Here is a 19,779-nt window from a genome sequence, read left to right as displayed (position 1 = left end):
GAAGGGCCACCGTCTTCTAGCTAGAGCGGTCTGGAAAACTCGGTCAGTCTAGTCCGGTCGGAGAAGAACGTGATGCTGTGAGAAAACATAATGTGAAACAAATAAAGTCCGGAGCACGGAAAGATGCACAAACAAGATGCACGCACCACAAGCCGCCAGGGGCCAATATCACATACGAGAACGGAAGGTGCACGGAACAGTGAATGTTACACGATCAGAGGACGGAGGATTCACGGAATGATTGGATTCGCCAGCATGGTCATTTTCGGGATCGTGCATGATCGGATTCGGTGGGCGCTTCGATCGTCCTTGCCATTGAAACGCAACGGTGCTTCGTAGAGTGCAGTGTTTGGAGCGCCCTTAGTCTAGGGCACTTGGATTTCTGTCACGGTCATGCCGTTAGTCGGTCAAGAGAATGCTAGGGCCGGCTCGCAATGAACCGTTCCGAATCGTGTCCGTATTCACGCTACCCGGATTCGTGGCCGACCTGAAAATCTGTTTCAATGTGGAGTTCGAAGCTTGACTAATGATCGCCTGCATTGGATCCGAATTGGGACCATTTTACAGTACAGTTATTTTGTTAGTATTATTTACAGTTAGTGTGTTCGGTGGTTGCCACTTATTCGGTTTAGTTTGACCTTCGGTGGCCACAAAAATCGACAGCACCACGGTGTTGGCAACGTGCCCAGTGCAACATTTTGAGCTCTGGCGCAAATCTGCGGTTTCGGTTTCTTTCACTCGCGTATTCGAGGGCTCTTTGTTTGGCTTGAAACGTTGTCCAAATGTGTGTGTGTGTGTAAACTACGCGACGCGTGGTCGGCGGGAAATTACATCATCATCGTCAGCAACCAGGACCAACACTAGCGCGGAAGCGCGGAACGCATGAATTGGCGATGTGTCGTGCGTATTTTAAGCTACGCAGACATCCATCAACAGCTCCACAATTCCTATGATTGGCGTTCTGGGAACGGAACGCAGTGTAAGGATTTTTATGATTTAGGATCTAAGCGGTTCCGCGGAATGTGTGATTGCGAAATGAACCATGGCGGCGAGCATTTGGTGAAACCTCGTTTATTCTCCAAGAACTTACGGATTGGGACGAATTGGATTTGTGATTTTGATTTAGTACCTCGTGTATACCAATTTATTTCAAAAATAAATTATTAAAAAATATATTAGCTAAGCTGTAATGGATTTGGAAATAGACTTTCCAAATGGATCTGTTCGTTTTAATCGTAAGAAAGTAACCAAACAATGAGCCATTTCAAACAAGGGGCACAAATGCGTTAGCCCATTAGTTTTGTGCCCATACACACACACCCTGCCTAGCCCAGGTGTGGAACTGGAACCCCTTGTCTGATGAATGTTTGTTGTTGGCGAATGGCAAACTCATCTAGTTATTTCTTGTTTTGCTTTGGGTTAATATATTTAGCTTTTGATATCCTCGCCAAACCTGTTCGCGCACGTTGCGTGGCGGGTTCGTGTGTTCGTTACGATCGATCGTAACGCGCCTTGGTTCGTGTGTGTGTGTGTTTGCGGTGCGTGTTCGTGTGGCGAAGGTAGGCACGGCGGCGCAAGAAATGGGGGATTGTAAACTCCACACGGCGTCATAACAACAATGCCCCACCACTTCGCGCGAGAAGCGTTGCGCGCGCGTTCGTTAGTCTCGCCCCAGACGCGAACGTGTTCGAACGTGTTTTCAATAAACTTCGCGCTCGCGCCTTTTCTAACTGTTGTGCAATTCGCCTCTTTTTCTGATCCCTTCTCTGGGCGCGATCGTGTGCGTTCGCGTTGCTCGTGTGTTGTTCGTTGCCGGCGTAAAGGTGCTTTGCTACGTCCACCCTTCCGAGGTGGTTGTGCTTCAGAGAGACAGAGAGAGAGAGAAATAATCCGCGTCCTAACGATCCCATCGACGAGTCAGACGGCCAGCCTCCGATCGTTTGTAGTTGGACCAAAGCAGCATTAAGAAAAAGTGAAATTACGCCCAACACACACCATGGCGGTCAAATTCGTGTCAGCGTTGCTGCTTTCGTCGCTCGTTCTGCTGTTGGTTGATTTCGAATCAGGTAAGTGTTGGGCGGCAAAAACGGAAACAATAGCCACCGACCGACCGAGGTTGTCCGAGGTCGGTCGGAACGTGTGGTGAAACACGGATGTGATTTTGCCCGGTCACATACGTTTCGTCTCCTTAATCACATCAATTAATTGCCCATCCATTAGAAATATCCACAGCTTTTCAAAGCGGGGCCGAATAATTGGGCGGATGGTGTGGTTACGCATCATCGCATCGTCTCGTGGTTTTTGAAATGCGCAACCTTTCTGACCGTTATTGAAACGGAGGAACGTCGCAAGGTGAAACAAGACCCGTGTCGCCTTCAGTTTTGTTTTACGAATTCTTAAATAAATTATTAAACCACCAAGAAGGGGCAATCCAATGGCGTTCGAATGGCTGGGGCCGTTGGAATGTGAACCCCTTCACAGTGCCCCGATTCTAAGTGGCAGTGGCCCAATCCAATTTAGCAGCCACCAGCCCGCCGCAGTCTGTGGGGATGTTTGTCTTGTTCGCCTGGAACACTTACTCCTTCCCTCAGGCGACAATGCGAGCGGGAAGCGATCAGCCACCCTCTCGCGATCGACGTGGCGAGAAACAGTGTTTGACAGCTCATTAACAACAATTCATTGTGTGCTCGGCGGTTTGTGTTTACTTGTTTGGTTTCACGCACAACTTCCACCCGACGTGGCTCCAGAAGTGATGCCATTTTTCGGCCCGAGCCACTTCTGCCATCCTTCTGTATCGGTGTTACTCAACCGCCGCCGTTTTTTCGGGGCACTCGAACCGAAAAGCCAAGGGGACCCAGGAAGGCAAGTACTGTCTATGTGGCCGTTCAATTAAAAACGCATCTCCCGCGCTGGAAGTGGGAGCGCCAGATGAGCGCGCGGCTGCCAGATAAGTGCGTGCGCACCCTTGTCGCCCTCGGCTTCCGGGAAGATGCCGCTGCCGATGGCGTGTCAAAGGTCGTCCGCTGCACGGCGCAACGGGAAGCCGCGAAGAAGATGCTCGAGGGTCCGTGTACACTCGCCGGGCGCACCAGCAAACGCGGATTATATGTCACGAGAGCATGACATTAATTAACGATAAATTTAATCTATTTCACTGCCGCCGCTGCAGGCATTCCAGTGGCCAATGGTTGTTGAGAGCAACGAGCAGCCGCGATGATTTTGAATATTGTTGCGGGCCGTCGCGTTGTTTTGGACCACAGTGAGCTACGACGTGATCGACGGCCTGGGCCCGGAACTGGACCCCAGCCCGTTTATTGATGAGTATTTATGAATTCAATTAGCTAAAATTCAAGATCAAAAGATCACCACTTGCTGGTACCGGACGGAACGGAATTAGTCTGCAGTTCCCGGGGAGAAAAGCATAAAACACGGACATGGCCAAACAGGCCAATCGGCCGCCTAGAGTGGACCCATTTTCGACGGCACCGACCGTGCTGCGCACCGCGTTTACGCGCGTTTAGTATTCAAAGCGTGATCCCGAGCTGGGCCACACGGTGCACGGCGCATTAATTGCGGGGCAAGGTAATGCAATTACGACGATCGTTCGTGGAGGGTGTGGTCGGTCTTACGGAAGCGCCTTTAGGAATCAGTCAGTCTATAAGTCACTGGGCGCGGTACTGCCCGCATACTTGTAGTAGACAACCTGGGCCATACGATAGACTTTGCGTGGCTTTCGTTACAACTCTTGGCAGCTCTCATTCAAATAGTTTCATCTAGTTCCAAATAGGACATTGGAGCGTTTTGATACCTCTCGGATTCCGTAAATTGATGATCGAGTACGACTCTATGGTAATTTAGTCCTCTAAACCCTGTAGTTCTCTTTTGTTGATCATTGGCAGCGATTACTGAATTCATCAACAAACTGAATCCCGGAGGACTTTCAAACAATCTGTCTGATCGCTAATGGGTCAATTCGACCATTAACATAATCTCTTACAGGTCCACGGTAGCATCTCACGCCGCGGTGGCTAATAAATAATTTGTTTTGTTGTTTTAAAGAAACAAATTTATGATGATCCAGCTACAAGCTCGATAATGGTTTGTTGCGGAAGTGTAACGGTTACTGCGGCGTTTAGCAGAACCCTTGCTCCAGCGTAGGGCAGCATCACTTAGCTGCCAGTCAGGGTGCGACCCACGCTCGGTTTGACGGCCTCAGGGTGGCGCAATATCTCACACGACCATGTTGCAGCTTGACAGCGGCGATGTAAAATTTCCATTAGTTTTTCACAAACGGCTGCTCACCGAGGTGTACTGGGCCTTGGCGCTGAAGGGCACCATGATCCGCACCATGAGAGTGACACTATACACACTAGAGGCCTTGGCCCCGAGACCACCGAGAAAGACCGATGGGGGTGTGCTGTGTGTGACGGTGGCGTCGAGTCGATGATGTCACTACAAACCCCGTGTCACGTGCGGCGGTAGTGTGTGCCATCATCGTCTCCTTCTCTCGAGAGAAAGACGTAGTTGTCCTACAGTTGTTTCATAAAATTACACCCAAAATAAGGCAGAACGCAGCTATTAAATGGGAAAAAAACCTTCTTATCATTCTCCGGTAAACAAATTGGCCGCTGATGATTTCCGGCCTTAAAGTGACATGATTCGTGCTTTTAGTTTCATCTTGAGCATTCCGCACAACAATGGCTATGATGGTGACGCCGCAAGGCGTGAAATTGTCACCCCGCGCGGGGGGCGGACGCGTCGGGAATCGGAAATTGGGCAGCGCAACCTTCAAGAAGTCTTCCAGCCACAAACAATAGGGAATTAGTGGCCACTGTTTTTGTTTGCCATACGGTTGTCATTAGTACCAACCCTCCCTAACCGAGATGGGCCAGCTTCAAAAACACACCACACACGCACACGATGCGATTGTTTATTACTGCGAAGCATAAAAAGGGTTAAACTTGTTTGCGCATTATCACTGTGCGTCCATCGGAACGCCATTGAAGGCCGCTCGGAACGACGAACGCACTGAGGGATGATCTCATCGATCAGGGACTGCCGCCGATCACACACCGACTGGCGATCTTCGATTTGCGATTCGATTACGCACGCACGCACGCACACCGCGTGACATCGTCCGGCGTGGAATGTGGCCACATATGTATGATTAATGTGGCCAATGTGTGACCGATGCTTGATGATGCATTATGTAGCACGGGCCGGGCGTCTATTGTGCAGCCGGAGCACCACCTGTCGTCGACGTGAATGAAACGGAGGGTTTGTGGCCACCGTGTGGAATGTAGGACGCCATCGGCGCTGTGTCCATCGGTTGGAATTGATTATGAACGGCACAATTAGCGCGAGGAATTTTCCTTCGCGCTTCCCAATCGCCAGGGCAGGACTCCGGTCAGGGCGCGGGTTCGCTGGCAATCAACAAAATTGTTCACCACCATCCTTAGGGGCACCAATCTAGGTCGGTGTAATGACGAGGTTTCGATTTCTTGCCTTCAAGCACCACAGGCACACCGAAGCGGGCCTTCGACTTCTAGGTGCGCACTATCAAGACACACCTCGAAAGCTGTCCACGGCACGGCAACGGGCCTGCTGCCATCAGGATGGGTTTATTTTCCCCTTCGCCAGGCTTCCTTTCTGACGAACCTGGTGCCTGGTAATGGCCAAACGGTTTTAATGGTCGGTGGGTAAAATTAAATGATTTAGCTGTCCGTCGTTCGGTTCGGGGGCCAGCCAACCACGGCCGGGCAGAATTGCTTTCTGGAACACAACCACAACCGAGGGGGGGGGGGGGTTTGTTGGGTGGCGATGGCGTATGTTTATGCTTCCGCGTGCCGCGTGGTGACGATGGTCGCGTGAATTCGGATATGTGGAGGAATGTTTCTGGGAGCGAACCACAGATCCCGAGCTCGGGGTTACATCAGCTGGTTTTCCTAATGTACTGTGAAAGCATTGCCGATGGCGCCGGAGTTGTTCGCGCGAGAGGCGCGCGCACACGCGTTGTAATTCGTAAAATGTTGGTTTTAAGACCCGAACGCGGGGGATGTTGGATGAAAACTCCAACTCCACGTGACACAATTTCTTTCCCGGATCCCGGTGGTGATGATTTCAAATTATTTGTTTCTCTCCTGCAGGACCGTCAGTTGCGGACGGAGACGCTCGTAGTGTGTGTGTTTGTGTTTAATGTCGATCTGTTGCCTCAGATTTTAGTTTCCGGCGCGCATATCAAACGGGAATTTTTTTGATGTGCGTGCCGTTTTGTGGATGGAACGACAACCCCGGTCCCCTCGGGTGGGTTGTAAAAGCCTTGAACATATTGTGTCAATATTTGCCCTCACCCTCACAAAGCCACGGGCACGGGCGTGGTACCGTTGTACAGGGATGCCTGAGCGGTGGTTGGTCCCCTCTCTCAGGGCGGGGTTGTCCTTGAGTTGAAAAAAACATTACCCGTCCAAGCTAATACCACCGTTCGCCAGGGACCGTTCGATGGTGGAATCTAGTGGAACGATGATGTGATCGGCCCGTCGAAAATCGGCACTAACAGGAATCTGTGCGTCAGCACAGAGGAGCGTGCGCGATCGTTGACCATCGTATCTTTCGTGTATGTACTACAAACACTTCACTAGCCACGCACCGCGCGTCGATTTCGCATAGGTCCGCGATGACAAGGATCGCCGCCAGACACCTCCCACCGAGCAACGATCACCGGATCCTGGCCGCCGCGTGTTGGTTGGTTTTTATTTTTAAATCATAATATTTTAAGTCGCAAACGCAACATCTGTTTTGCGAAACTGGCACATCTTGCTTTGCCTTGCCTTGCCGTGAAGGGCCTCTCAGCGCGGACGCCCAGAACCGGACGCCCCAGGTTGCCATAGGAACGAGCGTTGATCGATGAAAAAAATATATGCTGAACCATCGAGAGAGGTTAGCGACTCGGGTTGATGGTCGAAAGTTGGAGCCAAATTCTTGGCTCACAGCGTTGGGTTTCTGATTCTTGCGTCGGACCGCCCGGGAAGCACCCCGGTTCGTCGGGACAAAGAGCACGGTTTGAAGCACTCTTTTAGGGGAAAAAATCGATGTCTTGGAACGATCGGTGCGTGTTTGAATTTGAGTTGAGTTGCCGATCGAAGTGTCTGTGTGTTCGAGCACATGGCGGCTCACCGGTTCTGGCGTGGTGTTTGATGTGATTAATTCGAAAAACGTGACCGGGATTGGCAAACGCTACCTCATGGCCGCTAGTTGCGGGTGAAGTAAGTTTGTTGGTTTGAAAAACCGATCGTAGATAAGAAGCTGAACCCCCAGTGATCACCGCTGATTAGTTCGGGTGGCTCATGCGGTGAGTAATTTGGAAGCTAGTGCTCAATTAGAGTTCTGTTCCTCGGGTGCGGAATATGTTGAATCAGAACCGTTATTGACGATCGTAGAAGGATTGGCATCGATTGAACGTTGAACGTTTGACTCATCGCGCGATCGTATCTCGCGCATTTCAAAACGCGGGCTCGATTGGAATGTGTGTCAAATAGTATCGTTAAATTATAAACTCTCGCCGCGTCGGCTGGTTCGCGGGGTTCCATTTCGTTGGTTCTCTCGACTCGATCTACTCCGGACCGGAGCGGCCCAACACTGGCCCCTGCCAGCTCACCGTATAATAGGTGTATTTAGCTTTGATTTATTCTCGGGAAAACTTTTCCACGCTGCGCGAAGGTGACGTCCACGTGACGCAACCGCTCAGCCGGACCGTATAGTAAATTGCGCGCCAACAGTCTAGGCTATTGGCAGGTCTTCTCCCCCAGGGGCTCGGCAATGCGGGGAGACTAGTGTTTTGAGTCATCGCTCCATTGCGCGATCTCAAGTTCTGAGCCCCAGCGGTGTGAAGCTAAGCTGTGGTGTGTCCACTTGAACCTCGCGCGGTGCGCTGCTCGCGGATGAGAACTTTTTCACATGCCCGTTGCACATTTGCTTTCAAGCTCGAAATTACTATCATTTGTCAATCAGAGGGCCCGCGGGCCGTTTTTGATTAATGCACTTATAACGTCCGGCTACATTTTGACAGGTCTAAGCACAGGGGGCTCGGCGCTGAATAAGTAACGAACAACTCACATGAGTTGCCACTATGCCCCAGGGGGTTCGATTAGGAAATTTATATTTTCCTTTCGTTAAGCCGATGAATAAATGAGTGCCGACAGGAGTCTATTGCCGGAAGTGGCCGAGCTTTTGCTGTCCGAGTCCTGCCAAATATGTCAGTCGATTGAAGAAAAATTGGGGACAACATGACACTTGCTGAAGGGAAGTGCTGATAAAGTATTCATTCGGGGTTCGTGAACCCGCGGTTTCCGCAGGGAAAGCACAGGACTACACAAAATAAATAATAATATTTTATTCATTGTAGTGCACGGTCATTGTACTACCTTCACGCGGGTGAAAGTCCTTTTAATTAGGAGTCCTTGGTACAGTACCGTAAAAAGGGTCCTGTAACTGTTGAACCGTCGAAACGGTGACCAACAAGTACTTGGCCATGCCCGAAGCCTTGACGATGATTGAACTGCTTTGATGGGCGGAATTTAATTATGATTTCACCCAGCAGATGATGGACTAATTGATGTAAACAGTGCCTCGGCGATCGCGGATTACCCACCCAAGCCAAGCGAACCGGTGTTTATAGTGTAAAATGTGGGGTAAATAAACAGTGATCGTGCTGGGCACTAGTTTGACCGATTATCACCCCGCGAGAGCGATGATTTGTACGTTCGGCAGGTGAAGAGTGAAGAGCAGAGTATTTTATTTTGGTTGCGGCCATCACCGGCGTGCGATTGAATTTCTTTAAGCAAAATACGTCACAAAATCCTCGGTCTAATTTCGTACATTGCCACACAGCCATTATGTGTCAGCAAAAGTATTAATTTGAGCCCCGTTTGGTGAGCCGGGACCCTTTTGGCGTTGTATTGATGTAATAAAAATAACTTTCAACTCCGCCCCGGCGTCTTAATGGCCACCTTAACGTTGATGGAAGAGAGCACTTCAACGTTCGCATTACTTAGGCCTCTCCTTTCAGCCAGACAGATCGGTAACCGCGGCCCATCCGCGGGTTCTGCTATTCGGAACGTTCGGAACGGCGGAAGTGGGCGCGACAGTATTGTTTATGAAAATTTAATGACGATCTCTCCGGTTTCTATTCTTTCCCAATTACAGCCGATGCGCTGCGCTGCTGGCGGTGCTCGTCGGATGCCTCGACGGCGGCGTTCTGCGACGATCCGTTCACGCAGGACATCATCACGGACCAGCAGCGGCGGTGGAGCTACGTCGACTGCAGCTACCCGCCGCAGACGAATCCTTTCAATCAGCAGAACCAACCGACGCGAGCGGTCTGCAAAAAGATGAGGCAAATCAGTAAGTAGTGCCCCTGCGGTCGACCGGACGACACGCCATCAGACGAACAACTAATGGAACTCTGACGGCGGCCACACGTTAATCAGCTAATGTTAACGCATCGTTCACACGGATCCGTGTCTCTCTGGGCCGCGTGATGGCCACGCCAGGGTCCTGCTGGGTGTGTCAAAAAGATTTATGCCTTAATTTAATTAGTGCACATGGGGATTAGTCGCATTAGTGAGTTTTTATCGGAGCTCATTTAGGAACACAGATACTGCAGGGCACGCGTGTCCCGCTAGCGTGACCAACGTGTCGCTCACTAGTTAGCCATTAAACGATAGTTTGCTCCCCTCAAAAACGTTGCCAATTTGCTTGCCATTTGCCCGCGAGGTGTGAATTGGAAACCCAATATTTGTTTACCAACGGCACGAAGCGCTTAGCGGGTTCGACAACTCAATCGGAGTTCAATTTGATGTTTGGTGTTGGTAATAAAAAAGACACAGGTGGCAATGAAATAAGAAAACATGGGCAGATTGTGGACATGATTTTTCATTACAAGAAAATGGGTTGCAAAAGGAAAATAGGCCAGCGATGAAGCACTTTGGGCACGAGATAGGTGCCATTGTTCGATACAACAATCTAGAACTGTACTTTTTTGCACTGCACCGCGCTGCGTGTTCCTGCGTGCACTTCAATTAGAGTGCTTATCTAACCGCACCGTAAACGGCTAACGGTAAAATTGACACACTGCAGACAGTACCACCTTCAATTGTACATGTTTGCATTTGCATATTTTGCTCATTTTTGCCTCGCAAGCGCGGACAAATATGGCAATTGTCTAGACCCGAACGATGGAAAATCATTTGGCCAGACAAAACGTGCTGGTTTTCTTGCCTTTCGTTCGACCCAAACCGACCGGTGCGGTGCGAAAATGGGCAACCTGCTGACGTTCCACCGGAACTACTTCCATAGCCCATGTCAATCAGTTGGGCGCGCTCGTTGGGTCGTAAACAGGTGATGAACGGGCCTACGGGGAACACCCACATTCGTGTGGTTCTCATCGTCCGCCTGTCATCATTAGGTTCAGCGCAAGACCCTCCCGGGGGTTGTGATCGTGAACGACTTCCGCTACCGGTTTGGCCGGTGTTGATCCGTTTGAGTTTTGTAATTTCACATGAACTATTTTAGAAACAACCAGGTCGATCGAGGTTCACTCGTGTCGGCCCGAAAGCGGCACATAACATGGTTGCGGGTGGTATGTACAGGGCTTGTCGGTCAGGCACACCGCGGTATGCACACGGTGTGCATAGTAACACCGCTCCGTTACGCAACTACTCGAGACGAAGGGCACCGCGGGCCCCATCCGTTCGATCATCGTCTCGAAGTCGAAGCCTTGGCTGCTATTGACATTGGGTAGAAGATTTCCCTAGCAGCGCGTCTCTACAATTGCACTTGCGTTGGGCCGGCGGGTGTTGATTCGATGCAACATGGAAATAGATCTGTAAAACAAACCGCCTTCCCGCCGTCGTTCTGAACTCTCACACAGCTGTGGCCGCAACGGAGCGGGGTGCGCACGTTGCGGTTAGCTCGCTGCGGAATGCTCGAAAAGCTACGATCGATCGAAACTCATATTTACTCATTCTTTAAGACCTCCTGCGGGTGCTTTGGCTACTGTTTGCACGTGCTCTGCGACAGCGAAGAGTCGTGGAGTTACCCTGCACACATGACTAACGGCCGGCCCAGATGGGGATCGCTTGATATCAATTAGTTACCACGTGATTGCCGCTGCGCCGGTGCAAGTGCACAAGCAGTGGAATTACTGTTAATTGTGCCAAACGACACAACACGCCGTGGCTTTCCCGGTGCGCCCACATTGCTGGCAGATAATTAACGGTCGTGCTACTGGCTGCGTTTCAAACGCTTCGCAAACTTTTCTCACTATTTTACGATACTTTTCGGGAGCTACACGTGGTGGCCAGGTTGGCTTAAATTGTGGACGCTCCGCGGTGGTCCAAAATTACGAGGGATGAGTTGTTTCGATTCGGCAAAAATGTTGCTGGCGAGGATGGCGTAAATTTCGACAATGTTGGGAAAACATCCGTTAGGAGTTTCTTTTAAATTTGTAGCGTTTCCCGATATTTGTGGGGTACTAATACTGTGTCCCTTTTGGAGCATTATGGATGGCGTATTTTTGAACTTGCTTTCCATTGAATACTCACTCGAGTCTCAGTTGTCAGTCAGTAGTCTGGAAGTGGGGTTAATTCTAACCGCTCAGTGAATAATCAAAACGTAACAACCTTTACATTGACATTGAAATGCACATGCAAACGATCGCGCGCGGCGCATGGATTTTGTGTAGCTCAATGTCGTTCGCGCTGTCGGAGTGATTTTTATCATCATTAAGCAATTTTGCACATGTACCTCGCTGCCCGCAGCCCATCCTTCATCAAACAATAGACGGCCACAGTACGGTGCATATAGCTTCATTTCTGATACGCATTTGCATTTGAAGCCCCACCTTGAAGGTTCTCCGCTGACCTTGACCAGCTACTGTTGCTCGCTGATGCGTGTCGAATGCTCTCGAACATCTGTCTCAAGAACAACTGCAATTACAATATGTACCTCTAATTCATCCCGTCGTATCTTTCCAGTCAACGATCGTGTCGTGGTGTCGCGTTCGTGCGCTTTTGAGGACGTCAACTCACCGCCGAACTCTTGTCTGAACGCCCAGACCCCATCGTACATCCGGACGGAGTTCTGCGAAACCTGTACTACCGACGGTTGCAACGGAGCGGCTGAATACGGTCCGGCTGCCTTGGTCGTTCTCGTCAGTGCCTTGGTAGCGAAGCTGCTGGCCTGGTAATCACAGAGTGGAATGTTATCGTTAAATCTGCACCAATCTCCAGCAACACCTCTATAGAATCTCATATCGCACCGGTTCTCTCACCAGATCATGCTTTGCGACGCTGTAAGCGTCAGATAAGAGGAAAAGAAGTATTTTGGGTAAAAAAAAATTAAAACACAAACGCAAATGTTTCATTGCAAAACAGAACATCACAAGCTTAAGTGCTAGGTTGGCAGTGTTCGGTGGCAATTGGTTTAGTAATTACGACTACATACACTAGGATTAGCGTAACTGGATAAGCCGTCAAATCGATAACGAACAATGTACAAATTACCATACCCATTAGCAGTAAAACGCTGCGGAAACGCACCAGAAAACGGTAATGATACAGTTCAAAACCACATAGCCCAACTCAGACGTTCAACATTATTGGTTCCGATGGTGACGATCGATCGGCGACCATAAAAAATAGCGTTTTGTTTTTTCGTACTCAACGGTATTATGAGCCTTTTTGAAACAGAAGTTCACAGTTTAGTGTTTAAACAAAATGATATGTTAAAGTTTTTCTGCTCACCTTTCTCACGTGGTCCATATGTCCATATTCCATGTTACCGTTCTGTTGAAAGTATGATATACAGTTTAAAACCAGTTCTCAATTTCCCTGAGAAGTACTTGTCGAACGTTTCAATCCAGCAATTGGACATATCAATGAAATAGAAGATGCCTGCGTATTTGTTCTGGACGATTTGATATCTCGAATGTACATAACTTAAAATAATAAATGGTAATAAAGATCCACCGAAATGACTGTTTTGTTGGCTTCTTTGTCACCGCGAATAGAAGCTCACCGTAGACCGAAAGAAAATGAAATCTCAAAACTCTTTTTCGCCGTGGTTCAAAATACTGAATTCAGTTATTGTTCGCGTGTTACATCAATCCAAATATGTTATATTAGTTTAAATTATAATTTTACACATTTCAAGGACATGCAATTTTCTCTACCGTCGCGCCATCTACACGTCAAATGTATTTTAGCCAAACCACATGGGCGGGGTCTTGCGATGTTTTTCTATGTGTTTTCCCTGTTTGTAGTACCTGTTGAGTCTAAAGCCGAGTGACGGCTGTCGGGGCCCAGCTTAAAACGTCATTGTTCAACTGACACGCTTGCGTCACATGTCCGAGAATAGACATACGATATTTCATAGCAAACTTCTCGACGCGGAATATAAACGTGCTGCAATGTCAGTTGAACGATCGCATCATAAATTCGATCCAGAAATTAGTCAAGCGAACGCGAACCGACTTGTGCCTTATCTTTAGTTATATTTCTTTTTTAAGTAGCAACGTTACTTTGGTGGCTTTGCCACAGTATATTCATCAGTAATTGTTCCAGCACATCGCAGCAACAATCTCGTAGTGAATTTGGGCGAACAACAATAAAGATGCGGTCCGGGAGCGCCTGTTTTGTGGTGTGCGGTCTGGTGGTGCTGGCATTTGGCGTCCAAATGGGTGTGTTTACCGTCTCGAGTATTGATTGAATGATGAATGAATAATCTTTTCTCCTTAAGATTTAAAACGTGTTTAGCGTTGATGCGCGTGATTCGCAAAGCTAGACACTTTTGCTGCGTTAAAAAAGATTCTTCGTTCATCATTGAATCGAAGGAAAACAGCTATGCTAATGTTGATGTGCCATTCTGTTTGCAGGCTTTGGGATCAAGTGCTGGGAGTGTCGCTCAGACTCGGACCCGAAATGTGCCGACCCGTTCGATAACAGCACCCTGTCCATCACCGATTGCCACCAGGTAGATTCGAAATCCCATTTACCTGGGGCGAAGGCGACGATGTGCCGCAAAATAAGGCAAAAGGTACATGGCGAATGGCGATACTTTCGCAGCTGTGCTTTTATGGGCGAACCCGGAATCGAAGGGGACGAACGATTCTGTCTGATGCGCAGCGGCACCTACAACATCTTCATGGAGTACTGTACCTGCAACAGCAAGGACGGTTGCAATACGGGATCGTACCGTACGCCGGCGAGACTGCTCATTGCTGGTGCGCTAATAGCTTTGCTGTCGGGCTTGACTATTTTCCGTCGTCTGTAAACGCTGCCATTCCATTGACCTCGGTTCGTGCCCGGCGCAAGAGCAGCGCAACGAGAGGTGCGAACGGGAGTTCAACAAATTCCTCTCGGATCGAGAGCGGAACTTAAGATATAGAAGAGAGCCGAAAGCTTTTTGCAGTATTCTATAGACAAAAGGAAACATTCCGTCCACACTCAAGTATGAATCTCTTGTCCACTTAGGGTACATATTTTCCTCTACAATTGCATTTTTGTACCTTACGAAACGTAATAAAGACGAACTTTTTAACTAAACGAAAGAGCTTAGGGGTGTTAAGGCATTATTTAAACCTACCAGATTAAGGTTGCATCGCTAATGAATTGGAGGGAAATGTGTAAAAAAGACTGTCACTTTATTTCGCGTTTCTTGCACCGCATAACGTCGTTGTGGAATGCTGCTTAACTCGTATAAAAGATCTTTCATTTTGATAATACTTCGAGAATGTTTGAGGTTGTTCTTCCAACGCCCTGTAGCAATAGACGTGAAATGGACGGATTCAGGATGAGAACGGCTGAACCGTTGGCTCCACAGCCTACTGAGGCCGCTTATACAACAACTTTAACAGCGAACAATAGTGGCAGGATTGCTGCAAGCAGCACACCGAAGGTTGCGGACACCGTCCGCGGTGCATCGTTACATTCATCATCGACACAGTAGCACTCCTCCCAGTAGACGCCATTCTCGAACACACCCCAGTTGCAGATGCCCGTGACTCCGGTTTCCGACACCGAAGCACACTGTCGGATCACTTGGCGCCATCGTCCATCCCCTGCAAAAGAAATGCTGCATTCAGTGGATGAAGGTTACGGGAATGAGGGTGTATCGATGCCTACAAATAAATCCCCTAGGACTTTGCTGAACCATTTTCATGCAGAACGACCCGGGCATGTGCGACTCGTCGCTGTTGCACTCGATGGCAATGTTTTGGGTTTTGTTAAATCCTTTGTAAGCGCCGCAGTTGTCGGATCCGATTGGATCGGTTTGTGACGAGCATTGGTAGCAGCGGATTGCAAATGCTGAAAGGAAAGTAAATTTCAGTTTACGCGATCACGATCCCACAGGTGCGTCGCCACCAAAGTGCCACTCCCATTGGCGTGGGCTAATGGGATAGTTCCACATTGTTGGCGCGTATAACGGACTTACCACAGCTAATACTGCTTGAAAGTAGGAGAACTTTAATGAGATTCGTCATAGTGCCTTAGGGTATAAACAATTGTCGCAATAAAACGATAGAAATCAAATAAAAGAGGATAAAGGATGAGATAATTCCGAGCGGTGGATGTTTACAAATGACAAGTCGCTTGCCTCGGGGAATGACAGTTCGTTGTTTGGTTTCTTCCTGTAGGCCGACTGTAAAGCTGACAGCGTAAGCCTCGGTACAATGAACGGACCATCGCAGTTATAATTTGAATATGAAGACAAAAAACGGATACTTGTTAAGTTAGTCGATTAGTTTCCGATAGACGATTAGTTCCCTGTCCATCGTAGGAGAACCATTCTAAACCGTACTTTGGTTGACCTATTCCTTAAATAAGGAACCACTACTTCGTGGTTGTCCAAGCTTATGAAGGGTGTAATAATCCAAATTCACCCAGCGTTGGAAATTAAATATGAATGTGGATTATTTTATTATTTGCTACCGGATGATGGATGAAATAGACGACACTCCGGCATCTATTGTCGCTAAAAGCAGGGCATAACGTTACGAATGGCTGGTTTGGTTACTGGTTTTAGATTTATTGTACAAATATAGTTTACACATTTGTTTTTCGGTTTTTATTGTATTTTTTGAGTTTTCAACAGTGATCCATAAAGTATGGGTTTCTACAGCAATACAGAATAGGGCTTACTTCTTTTCGCTAACTGCTAACACTTCTTCGCCTCCGTTTTCTGCTTCGTTATAACGGTCGTACTATGAAATAGTTTGGCAAGATAAGAAAGACTCACACGGCCGCAGCTAACGTTTCTGTTTTCGACGAAGCACTGATTTTGTTTCCACCATCGTTTGGGTTTTGGTAATGTCTGCAGTGATAGTTAGTATTGTAGTTTGCACCGTACATCGTGCTTTGTTGGTTTCTGTGGCTCTTTACCGCGTGGCGTAGCGAATTTAGTAAGTTGGTATGAAAAACAAGGATACATTACAAATCGATACATTTGCGGTTGTATATAGCTGTAATCGACCTCAACTGTGCTGCGGTTAACATGCTCTCAAAGAGCCGTAAGGTTTGTATATAAACAGTTCTTAACAGTTTATACGTCTCGGGTTTTACGCTTTATAAATATCCATGTATAATTTTGCTCACCTATTTAGTCATTGATCTGCCCTCTAAAATATAGCTTTAAAAATGAACCGTTCGTACGCACACTTACACACGCAAGATTAAAATACTGCATTAGGAAAAGTACACACTACACAAACATGGTTGGGCCCGCTGGGCGTCCTTTTGTAACATTCTTTTTTGAGTTTTATCTTCTCTCAACGTCAGTGTTTATAGGTTTATGGTAATGTTTTGTTATGTCAGCTTCTTGGGCTTTTGGTTTTAGTTTAAACTCTTCCAAAACGCTGCGCTTCATTTATATGATGGTGAAAGCCATTTGCCATCCGGGCGCGGTGAAGATTTTTCCCGCTACGATCGGCCACGCCAGCCAGCCACAGTCAGGTTGCATCACACGTGCTTAGCCTAAAATGTGGACTTTTAAATTTTCAATCTCACTTTCCCGCCGGGAGGCCACTGTTTGTTGTTGTTGCTTTCCACGGAGACCCGTTGGCTCGCGGTTGGCTCGCGAGCGAATTTCTCAGAACGATGGCCAAGCAAAGGAATTTCCAACATTTTCTTAAGCTCCACCGGACGATGCCGGTGCCAGGGCAGTGAAAAGGAAAATCAAGACAGTCGCCATTGGCGAAGAAGAAATCGTCGAACCATCGACACGGGTTGCTGAAAACCTGGAGGATAACGGGTGGTGAAAATGGTAGCCAAATTCCCACGGCAAATACTTGGACAACAAACTCAAAGCCTCGTCAATGTTCCGGGACGGCCGGAGAGTGTGCCAAATGTTGGTTCCATTCGGCCCACTCACACGGAAAGCAACAACGAATGTCAACCGAGAGGTACTTTTTTCGGAAGCGGTCGAATCGGGGGGCGCTCTCGTCGGTGTCCCCTTCGTCGCGCAGTGGCCTAGCGCAAACCCCTTGGGGCTTTGTAGAGGGGTGTTGCTACCCGCCCGGCGGGTGGGGAGAGTTATTAAAATTTAAAAATCCCCACATCTCCGCAGAGAAGCTAAGCTGGCTCAAAATGTGCGATAGAACGTGCGACTGGCTGGCTGGCGGCCAGTGGAGTGGCCCGTGGAGTGGCCGTCACGACGACGACGGAAATTAACTAATGGTCACGAGGGTCGCACGCTGGAGCTAACCTTTCGAAGCGGCTTACTTGTTTTTGCTTCTTCCACTTTTTTTTGCCCGCAGTGGGTGTGGTTGCTTTCCGGAGCCAGTTGGTGGATGATGTGATGATGAGCAGCTCGGACCCAATGCCGGACACGGGAGCTTGTTGCGGAGTTACATTAACCACGTGGAACGTGTGTTATGTTTAACTTACATCGCTGCTCATAGGGATTATTTAATTATCATTAGTTTTACTTTGCTTTAATAACGCCCTCCCCGTCACATCTTGGATGTTTTCCGTGTTTTGTTTGTCGCATTTTTTTAACAGATTCCCCTAACAGACATGAACATTGTATATTAACACGTGCTATGGATTTCAGATTTCTAATACAGCATTATTGTTATTCATATTTTAGTTATTATTATCGTTATTATTATTATTTTTATTGTTATTATTTTTTCTTCTGTTTATGTATTGTTATACCGTGGCCCTCGAATGGTTCGAGGGGTGCTCGGTTCGGTTAAATACTTTCGTTTAATGCATCACCCACCAAATAGCCATCGTCAACATCGCACGTGCAGCGCGTGTTGAGACGCGCGCGGTGGTGGTTCAGGCTTCAGTACGATAAGTCAGGATCATCAAGAGCCTTCGGCCACCAGGCTGTAACTAGTTTTTAAGTTTAGTTTTGTATTTAAAAGGGCATTACGGTATGGTTTTCAATCGTCCCGTCCTTTGCTCGGGGAGCAGAGTGTGTGTAGAGTGTGTTAGTCTTTTTTGTTGTTCTTGCTAGTTTTGCGTTAACTTGTAGCGTCTTTTCGTAGGCGTTCCAGTGGCCGAACCAAGGCGCGGCACGGACCGGTACGGAGTCTTGAGACGCATCATCCAGTAATTGACTAACCAACGCTGGCTTACAGCAACGACGTTTGTTTGTATTGTATTGAGAATTTAGAGTCTACGCTGACTGATCAGCCTGCTACGTTGCTACACGCTAAGCGCAGTGGAAAAAGGAAGGCGAAACTTGCTGCTCTCGAAGGTAGCGAAACAAACACGATCCATCCGATGCTCCGCTAAATAGCCTACTTCTACTTTTCGCTACAAAAGCTTCCTACTTTCTTCGGCCGATTCCAAGACCAAGAACAGCCTGCACCGAGCAGTCATGGACCGAGTACCGAGATGGACAGGAAAATTAATAGGATCAATCACGGCATCATCCGCCGTCAGCAAAGCAAAGCGGCTCCGGCTCATAATTCCCGCAACCGATCGAAAGATAGCAAACCAGGTCCAAACCGGGCGCATTCGAGTGCGCTTCAAAAGGAAAATCATTTTCCATATCCTTGATGGCTCTTTGGTGGCGAGAAGCGAGAAGATGCTTGGCCGTGGCTCAAGTATCACCTTGGATTAGGGACGCGTGTTGTGTTGCCGGACGCAGCTATCGGTGTCACGATCGTAAAAAGCTCGCCCACACTCACAGACATACACACACACAGCGTCACAGCCACAGACCGGCAGCCCACGTGTGTGTCGTTGTACAGCAAATCGATTCGCCGTCATGATGCTGCAGGATGGGTGGCGTGCTGGGTGGCATCGCACGCATAGCATCATGGCGAATTATTTTATTTTATTTTTCTTTTTCGATCCATTTCTTGGGGACGATTTTACATCCCCGTCCCCGCCCACCTGCTTCTGGCGTAGCAACTGTTGCTGGTGCACCGTGGCGGCCGTTGTTAACTGAATTTGATGTCACCACCCTGATCCGGTCGGAAGGTTCCGTTCTTTTTTCCTTTCGGTGGCTTCGATCTCCTGCGAAGTGCGAAAGAAAGTAACGTGGGAGGGAATTAAATTGGGGACGACCGGAGCAGGTTCAGTGCATGGTCCATCGGACGTAGATTTATTATGTATCAGGTTGGGGAAAAAGTAATCGACGTTTTTTGCGCGAACTTTAAAGCATTATTTAACACACTTTCAATTGTCCGATTTGCATCAAATATGCACCATTTTGTTGGAAAATTTGTTGCCTCTTTAAAACTACCTCCAAAATGCCTCTTTCGTAGAA

At 48.3% G+C, this 19,779-nt stretch overlaps 3 protein-coding genes across 3 annotated transcripts; 2 read left to right on the top strand and 1 right to left on the bottom strand.

Annotated features, from left to right (window-relative positions):
• The first annotated feature begins 1,847 nt into the window (after positions 1–1,847).
• LOC128272650 (uncharacterized) lies at positions 1,848–12,706 on the top strand. Its single transcript, XM_053010492.1, has 3 exons — positions 1,848–2,066; positions 9,202–9,399; positions 12,033–12,706. The coding sequence occupies exons 1-3, from the start codon at positions 1,997–1,999 to the stop codon at positions 12,242–12,244; spliced, it is 480 nt and encodes a 159-aa protein (XP_052866452.1). The 5' UTR covers positions 1,848–1,996; the 3' UTR covers positions 12,245–12,706.
• Positions 12,707–13,528: 822 nt separating this feature from the next.
• On the top strand, positions 13,529–14,579 carry LOC128272732 (uncharacterized). Its single transcript, XM_053010601.1, has 2 exons — positions 13,529–13,735; positions 13,931–14,579. Exons 1-2 carry the CDS (start codon positions 13,669–13,671, stop codon positions 14,326–14,328), a joined length of 465 nt encoding a protein of 154 aa, XP_052866561.1. The 5' UTR covers positions 13,529–13,668; the 3' UTR covers positions 14,329–14,579.
• A 153-nt stretch (positions 14,580–14,732) lies between these two features.
• Positions 14,733–15,538, bottom strand: LOC128273351 (uncharacterized). The gene is made up of 3 exons (XM_053011293.1): positions 15,490–15,538; positions 15,180–15,362; positions 14,733–15,115 (listed from the first exon to the last, which is right to left on the bottom strand). The coding sequence occupies exons 1-3, from the start codon at positions 15,536–15,538 to the stop codon at positions 14,892–14,894; spliced, it is 456 nt and encodes a 151-aa protein (XP_052867253.1). The 3' UTR covers positions 14,733–14,891.
• Positions 15,539–19,779: the final 4,241 nt, after the last annotated feature.

The sequence above is a fragment of the Anopheles cruzii genome, chromosome 3 (assembly GCF_943734635.1).
Source record: "Anopheles cruzii chromosome 3, idAnoCruzAS_RS32_06, whole genome shotgun sequence".
Lineage (NCBI taxonomy): Eukaryota > Metazoa > Arthropoda > Insecta > Diptera > Culicidae > Anopheles > Anopheles cruzii.
This window is presented reverse-complemented; position numbering and strand designations above follow the sequence as displayed.

Bases quoted from the DNA above. Each gene is read 5' to 3' on its own strand.
- LOC128272732 (XM_053010601.1), top strand. From the start codon at position 13,669: ATGCGGTCCGGGAGCGCCTGTTTTGTGGTGTGCGGTCTGGTGGTGCTG. The intron at 13,736-13,930 runs GTGTGTTTACCG...TTCTGTTTGCAG, and splicing joins GGCATTTGGCGTCCAAATGG to GCTTTGGGATCAAGTGCTGG.
- LOC128272650 (XM_053010492.1), top strand. From the start codon at position 1,997: ATGGCGGTCAAATTCGTGTCAGCGTTGCTGCTTTCGTCGCTCGTTCTG. The intron at 2,067-9,201 runs GTAAGTGTTGGG...TCCCAATTACAG, and splicing joins GTTGGTTGATTTCGAATCAG to CCGATGCGCTGCGCTGCTGG. The intron at 9,400-12,032 runs GTAAGTAGTGCC...GTATCTTTCCAG, and splicing joins CAAAAAGATGAGGCAAATCA to TCAACGATCGTGTCGTGGTG.
- LOC128273351 (XM_053011293.1), bottom strand. From the start codon at position 15,538: ATGACGAATCTCATTAAAGTTCTCCTACTTTCAAGCAGTATTAGCTGT. The intron at 15,363-15,489 runs GTAAGTCCGTTA...CTTTCCTTTCAG, and splicing joins TTCAAGCAGTATTAGCTGTG to CATTTGCAATCCGCTGCTAC. The intron at 15,116-15,179 runs GTAGGCATCGAT...TTTCTTTTGCAG, and splicing joins AAGTCCTAGGGGATTTATTT to GGGATGGACGATGGCGCCAA.